At 37.1% G+C, this 8,354-nt stretch overlaps 1 protein-coding gene across 1 annotated transcript in view; it reads left to right on the top strand.

Annotated features, from left to right (window-relative positions):
• The first annotated feature begins 5,043 nt into the window (after positions 1-5,043).
• LOC133660492 (semaphorin-3G-like) overlaps positions 5,044-8,354 on the top strand; it is a 136,332-nt gene continuing 133,021 nt past the window's right edge. Inside the window, exons 1-3 of the mRNA XM_062064030.1 lie at positions 5,044-5,089; positions 6,253-6,369; positions 6,516-6,658. Coding sequence (XP_061920014.1) covers positions 5,044-5,089; positions 6,253-6,369; positions 6,516-6,658 — 306 coding nt within the window. The remainder of the gene's footprint in view (positions 5,090-6,252; positions 6,370-6,515; positions 6,659-8,354) is intronic.

The raw sequence follows: 8,354 nt of genomic DNA, 5'->3' as shown, positions 1-8,354 counted from the left end.
TATATACACACATATATATACATATATATATATACATATATATACACATATATATATATATATACAGTATATATACACATGTATATGTATATATACACATATATACAGTATATACATATATATACACATATATATATATATACAGTATATATACACATGTATATGTATATATACACATATATACAGTATATACATATATACATACATATATATGTATATATATACATGTATATATATACATGTATGTATATATACACATATATATGTATATATATACATGTATATATATATACATGTATGTATATATACACATATATATATGTATATATATACATGTATATATATATATACATACATATATATATGTATATATATACATGTATATATATATATACATGTATGTATATATACACATATATATGTATATATATACATGTATATATATATACATGTATATATATATATATACATGTATGTATACATACACATAAATATATTTACACACATGTATAAATATGTATATATATATATATATATATATATATATATATATATATATATATATATATATATATATATATATATATATATATATATATATATATATATATATATATATATATATATATATATATATATATATATATACACTACCGTTCAAAAGTTTGGGGTCACATTGAAATGTCCTTATTTTTGAAGGAAAAGCACTGTACTTTTCAATGAAGATAACTTTAAACTAGTCTTAACTTTAAAGAAATACACTCTATACATTGCTAATGTGGTAAATGACTATTCTAGCTGCAAATGTCTGGTTTTTGGTGCAATATCTACATAGGTGTATAGAGGCCCATTTCCAGCAACTATCACTCCAGTGTTCTAATGGTACAATGTGTTTGCTCATTGGCTCAGAAGGCTAATTGATGATTAGAAAACCCTTGTGCAATCATGTTCACACATCTGAAAACAGTTTAGCTCGTTACAGAAGCTACAAAACTGACCTTCCTTCGAGCAGATTGAGTTTCTGGAGCATCACATTTGTGGGGTCAATTAAACGCTCAAAATGGCCAGAAAAAGAGAACTTTCATCTGAAACTCGACAGTCTATTCTTGTTCTTAGAAAAGAAGGCTATTCCACAAAATTGTTTGGGTGACCCCAAACTTTTGAACGGTAGTGTAGATATATATATATATATATATATATATATATATATATATATATATATATATATATATATATATATATATATATATATATATATATATATATATATATATATATATATATATATATATATATATATATATATATATATATATATATATATATATATATATATATATATATATATATATATATATATATATATATATATATATATATATATATATATATATATATACAGCCCAGCCCCCGGCCAAATTTTTTTAATCCAATGCGGCCCCCGAGTCAAAAAGTTTGGGGACCCCTGCTCTAGGACTTGGTGCTATTTAGAAGAGCCTAAATGTGAAAACTCAATGTCTATCAGTTCATTTTTCAACTTTAGTGATGATTTATAGTGCATGAGAAAGTGAAAAGTAAAACCATCAACAACAAGAAGCGGTGTTGTAATTGGCGGAGTCAAAAAGTTCAACACATTGCTATCAAGATGAAGCTCTTCCGCTTTGAAAGTGGGTACGTCAATAATGTCTCTCTTTTGTTGGCGTCCAACTCCAGTGCTAAAAACAAGCCCAAAGGCGGCACATCGCCATCTAACTGAGATCGGTAGGTTGTGAGTTCAAACCCCGGCCGAGTCATACCAAAGATTATAAAAATAGGACCCATTACTTCCCTGCTTGACACTCAGCATCAAGGGTTGGAATTGGGGGTTAAATCATCAGAAATGGTTCCCGGGCGCGGCCACCGCTGCTGCTCACTGCTCCCCTCACCTCTCAGGTGGTGATCAAGGGTAATGGATCAAATGCAGAGAATAGTTTCGCCACACCTAGTGTGTGTGTGACAATCATTGGTACTTTCACTTTAGTGTTGTGGAGGTTTTGACACACCCTCAGTTCCAGGCAAAGCCGCTACTTGAACCCTGTTGCTTATAAAACGGTGCTGCGAATTTACAGATTTTTCTTCGCTGACGGCCATGACGCGAATAGTTTTCATTCAACGCATGCAAAGACGCTGAAAAGGTGTTTGTGCTATGGCACCATCTTTTGGACGAGTTTGCTCACTGCAGGTGCTGCTGGGCAAGTGTGAGTTCCTGCTTGTTTAAAGCTTTCAAACGGGAAGTAGCAGATTCGTTCCGTCTTCTAGCCGTCCATAGCGTAACTACTCGTATGGATTCTTTTTTCACCGCTCCAAGCAACGACTGTAAGGTTTTTTTTGCATATAACGTAAATTGCAGACTATAAACTGCTACTTTTTAAAGTACCAATGATAGTCACACACACACTAGGTGTGGTGAAATGTGTCCTTTGCATTTGACCCATCTCCATGTTCACCCCCTGGAGGGGAGCAGTGAGCAGCAGCGTGCGCAGCGCTCGGGAATCATTTGGTGATTCAACCCCCAATTCCAACCCTTGATGCTGAGTGCCAAGCAGAGAGGCAATGGGTCCCATTTTTTATAGTCTTTGGTATGACTCGAGTATGATTTGGGTTTGAACTCACAACCTCCCAGTCTCAGGGCAGACACTCTAACCACAAGGCCACTTGCCTACACTTTGAACCCTGCGGCTAAAACGGTGCCGCTAATTTATGGATTTTTCGTCGCTGACGGCCATATTGCAAATCGTTTTCATAAAACACAAGGTATGTTGCTGTTTGTGCTACGGCGCCATCTTTTGGACGAGTTTGCTCTCTGCAGGTGCTACTGGATGAGTGCCTACAGTGTTTCCTGCTGTTTAAAGTTTGAACCGGAAGTACAAGTGCCGTTCCGTCTTCTAAGTCGTCCACAGCGTTTCTATTCGTATGGATTCCTTATTCATCGCTCCAAGCAACGTCTGTAAGTTTTACAATATAACTAAAACAATTATTACGTACTAAAGCGTCCCATGTGTGATATTTGTAGGAATGTTTTCATGCATATTTGTACGTGCTATCGTGATGTCATGAAGTGAGCGTCGTTAGCATTAGCTAATATGCTAACAGGGTTTACGAGTGTATGACATTCTTTTTGTATTGTTTCAGTTTCCTAAATTCACTAAAACATACTTGCCAACCCTCCCGGTTATACCGGGAGACTCTCGGTATTCAGCGCCTCTCCCGATAACCTCCCGGCAGAAATTTTCTCCCGACAAACTCCCGGTTATTCAGCCGGAGCTGGAGGCCACGCCCCCTCCAGCTCAATGCGGACCTGAGTGGGGACAGCCTGTTCTCACGTCCGCTTTCCCACAATATAAACAGCTTGCCTGCCCAATGACGTCATAACATCTACGGCTTTTAGAGAGTAGAGTGCACAACTGCGCACACAACAAGGAGACAAAGCAGAAGAACGAGGAAGTTACAGACAAGGCGACGCCGTCGACGAGCAAGAGGAAGAAATACGCTTGCAAGTTCCAAAACAAATGGAAACAAGAATTTCAGTTCGAAGGGGAATGGGTATGTATGTTGCCTGTACATTTTGTAGAACAGACTTCTCCATTGAACACGGTGGCCGAAATGATATACTCAGTCATGAACGGAGAAGTTAAACAGGACAATACTGCCATCTACTGGATAGCCTCCGGAACACTGAAATTCAAGTATTTATTTTATTTATATGTATAATAGAATATATATATATATATATATATATATATATATATATATATATATATATATATATATATATATATATATATATATATATATATATATATATATATATATATATATATATATATATATATATATATATATATAGCTAGAATTCACTGAAAGTCAAGTATTTCATACATATATATATATATGAAATACTTGAGTTGGTGAATTCTAGCTGTAAATATACTGCCCTATTAACCACGCCCTTAACCACGCCCCAACCATGCCCCCGCCCCGCCCACGCCCCCACCTCCCGATATCGGAGGTCTCAAGGTTGGCAAGTATGCACTAAAACGTCACTGTGGAGTTATTGAGTCTGTTTAGCTGATTGGAGAGCTAGCTTGCGCAGCTAGTGGGTCCATGACCATGACTTCTGTTTTGTTTGATCGGACGTTTTGCTGCGTGGAAACAATTAATGTATTTGAATAAACATTTACAAAATATTTTAGTATAAATAACTCATTTAACAACATATATATCAGCGGCTAATGTATGTAAAATATATTTTCTCTCAATTTTAGTGGGTGCGGCCTATAAACCGGTGCGCTCTATAGTCCGGAAAATACGTCAGTCGAGCTGTTTAAATGTGGTCCAGGAGAAACGAGGATGTGTTGAGGTTGCATCTTAATTAGGTACACTTGGGCCAGTTGATTAGGTACACACCTTTACAATGGTAGATTTTTTTCAGGAAAATCCTATCTTGGTAGGGGCTAGCATGCTAACTATTAGCATTTTTACTTTTGAGCTATTTCACTCATATAAAGATACAAATACCAGACATGATGTAGGAACACTATAGAACTTTCTCGCCGCTTGTGGTAGTTTCTCCTATCTGGTCAAGGGCTAGCATGCTAACATTAGCACACTAACATTTTATGCTCACATTTTTAGCAAATGTTGTTGTTGGTCTAAAAATCATGGCTTTTGATAGTTTTCGCCATTCTAGAAGTATGCTAATTGTTCTTATGTTATCATGCCAACATTAACATGCTAACATGTTATGCTAGTATGCTAATTTTAATAATTTAAACCTAAAATTTGCGGATTTTGATACTTTTCGCCAGTTCGCAAGTATATTAAGTGTTCCCATTATAATATTGCTAACGTTAGCATGCCAATGTTTTATGCTAGCATTTTAGCAAATTTTCTTCATTTCAACCTAAATATCGACTTGTCCAGGGTGTACGCTGCCTTCCGCCCTTGTGCAGCTGAGATAGGCTCCAGCACCCCCGTGACCCCATAAGGGACAAGCAGTACAAAATGGATGGTTGGATCATGGCTTTTGATATTTGGCTCCATCTCAGAAGTATGCTAACGTTTCTTATGTTATCATGTTAACATTTTGAAATGTGGTCCAGAAGAAACGAGGACGTGTTGAGGTTGCATCTTAATTAAATACACTTGGGCCAGTTGATTAGGTACACACCTTTACAATGGTAGATTTTTTTTCAGGAAACTCCTCTTAGATTCCTCATTCCTCAACGGATATTAACCGTTCCAACGTCTGAATGTTTAGTACATTCAGGACATGCTATCTTGGTAGGGGCTAGCATGCTAACTATTAGTATTTTTACTTTTTAGCTATTTTACTCATATAAAGATACAAATACCAGTCATGATGTAGGAACACTATAGAACTGCCTCGCCGCTTGTGGTAGTTCGTCCTATCTGGTCACATGCTAGCATGCTAACATTAGCACATTAACATTTTATGCTTGCATTTTAGCAAATGTTGTTGGTCTAAAAATCATGGCTTTTGATAGTTTTCGCCATCCTAGAAGTATGCTAATTGTTCTTATGTTATCATGCCAACATTAACATGCTAACATTTTATGCTAGCATGCTAATTTTAATCATTTAATATTCAATTGATACTTTTTTCGCCAGTTTGTAAGTATATTAAGTGTTCCCATTATAATATTGCTAACGTTAGCTTGCTATTGTTTTATGCTAGCATTTTAGCTAATTTTCTTCATTTTAACCTAAATATCATGGCTTTTGATATTTGGCGCCATCTCAGAAGTATGCTAACGTTTCTTATGTTATGGTAACATTTTGAAAAGTGGTCCAGAAGAAAGGAGGACGTGTTGAGGTTGCATCTGCAGCCAAACAACGCAGGACAAAAGTTGATAAGCCGAATGGTTAACGACACCACCGAGGCAGTCTACGGCTAGACGTACTAACCTTTGACCTGTTCTCTCCTAGCTCCTTTATTGTCTGGTTTTAGGTTGTTTCCCACAGCAAATCCCCCAAATCCTCGACTGCTAAATCAGCGCTTTCACTAAACGGAGTCTTCCTCCATGGTCTCAGTGGAGAAAGATCATTTTAGTGGTATTGTTCTCCCAATTGGTCCACACGGGATCTGCCGGGTTTCCTCTTCCCTTTCTTGGACCACAATGCTCAAGTGTCACCAACAATTTCCTCCATGCGCTCGACTTCTTGTTCTTGACCGACCTCTCTTCCTCTTAGGTGGGGAGTTATTTACGGGACTGACGGCGGACTTCTTGGGACGAGACTCTGTGATCTTCAGAAGCTTGGGCGGTCGCTCCACCATGAGGACGGAGACAGACCATAAAATCCTCCACGGTAATAGGAGGGCGTCACCCACGTCGTAAATCCACAGTCTCCGACATTCGAGTGTTTTTTAACACCGGAAGAACATCTGGATATGTTCGATCGCGTGTTAACTATCGTGAGTTATGAACACGACTTTCTTGCTCTCCTCCCTTAAGATCCCGAGTTTGTGGCGGCTCACCTCATCCCGGACAACGACGACAGAGACGATGACAAAGTCTACTTTTTCTTCACGGAGAAAGCCACGGAGGCGGGCGACGGGGAGGAGGTCATTCACACGCGTGTCGGACGAGTGTGTGCGGTGAGTTTCCGTGCGACGCGCAGCTTTAACGATCAGCATCCGCACTTCCGGTTAGTGGGTTTGGTTTTATAGATGCTTGCACATATTGGCGGCTTTACCAGAACTAGTTATGGGCCTGCAGCTAAGCCGAGCTATTCTATTTTATTCTTCCGCGCTTAATACGGGACGAACCGACCAATGAACCCCAACATATCTTGTACTGTTGGAAAGGTCTTGATTGCACCTACGCTGCTACTTTATTTTTGGAACATTTAGTGTTACCATGGCGACGCTATTAGGGGAAAAGACCTTCAGTGGGCCCATTAATTAGATACACTTGGGCCAACTGATAAGTGCACACCTTTACAATGGTAGATTTTTTTTTCAGGAAACTCTTAGATTCCTCATTCCTCAACGGATGTTTACCGCTCCAACGTCTAAATGTTCAGTACATTCAGGACATGCTATCTTGCATGCTAACTGTTGGCATTTGTACTTTTTAGCTATTTTACTCATATAAAAATACAAATACCAGACATGATGTAGGAACGCTATAGAACTGCCTTGCCACTTGAGGTGGTTCCTCCCATCTGGTCACGTGCTAACATGCTATTGTTAGCACGCTAACATTTTAGGCTAGTATGTTTAGCAAATGTTGTTGGTTTTTACCTAAAATCATGGCTTTTGATAGTTGGCGCTGTCTTAAAAGTATGCTCATTGTTTTTATGTGATCATTCCAACATTAACATGCTAACATTTTATGCTAGCATGCTAACTTTAATAATTTAAACCTAAATTTTGCGGATTTTGATACTTTTCGCCATCTTGCAAGTATATCAACTGTTCCCATTATATTATTGCCAACGTTAGCATGCTAATGTTTTATGCTAGCATTTTAAATAATTTTCTTCATTTTAACCTAAATATCATGGCTTTTGATATTTGGCGCCATCTCAGAAGTATGCTAACGTTTCTTATGTTATCTTGTTAACATTAACATGCTAAAGTTTTATGCTAGCTAATTTTGTTCATTTGATCAAAAGAGTTTTGAGACATGTCTCCATCTTGCAAGTATATTTGTTTGTTTGTTTAGTCTTTATTTGAAGGGACAATGTACAGAAAATTAAGCTCAAAGACAGATATGTTCTGTACCAGATTATAGCTAAATAGCTCATTTCCATCTGCAGTCCCTGGCTACCTAAATTAAAGGGATACAAAAATCATGCAATAAAATTATGACAATAAAAACATACACAAGTATTAAGAAAAAAGTCATAAAATGCCCTTTCATGGACACATACTTAATATACAATACAACCACACCTCATTTACATCATCACACAAACACAATACATGCTTTTGTTCACTGTCCCCAGTGTAACAAGCACGCTAGTGCTCTTTAGCTTCAATCAACCCCACGCCAGAGGTTCACAGCACAGATAGCAGGCCCATCAGAAATGAGTAGTTTTACTTTACTCTTCTACTTTTCTTGTGGATAATGTGACAAACTACCTTCATCCAATTATCTCCAGAGTAATGTGCCCTTTTTTTTTTCTTATCAATACCGTTATACATAAATAATAAACAAAAACATGGCGAATGCGTTTATAGATCAGGTTGTCCTTATCATTATGTTTTAGGAGTCATTTCCTTAGTGTGTGATTTTGACTCCAGAGGAAAGAATAAAAAGATTAAATGTAACTGTAATAATAAAAAA

Source organism: Entelurus aequoreus, linkage group LG11 (genome assembly GCF_033978785.1).
Source record: "Entelurus aequoreus isolate RoL-2023_Sb linkage group LG11, RoL_Eaeq_v1.1, whole genome shotgun sequence".
Taxonomy (NCBI): Eukaryota; Metazoa; Chordata; class Actinopteri; order Syngnathiformes; family Syngnathidae; genus Entelurus; species Entelurus aequoreus.
The sequence above is the reverse complement of the archived record's forward strand: the minus strand, read 5'-3'. Positions and strand labels throughout refer to the sequence as shown.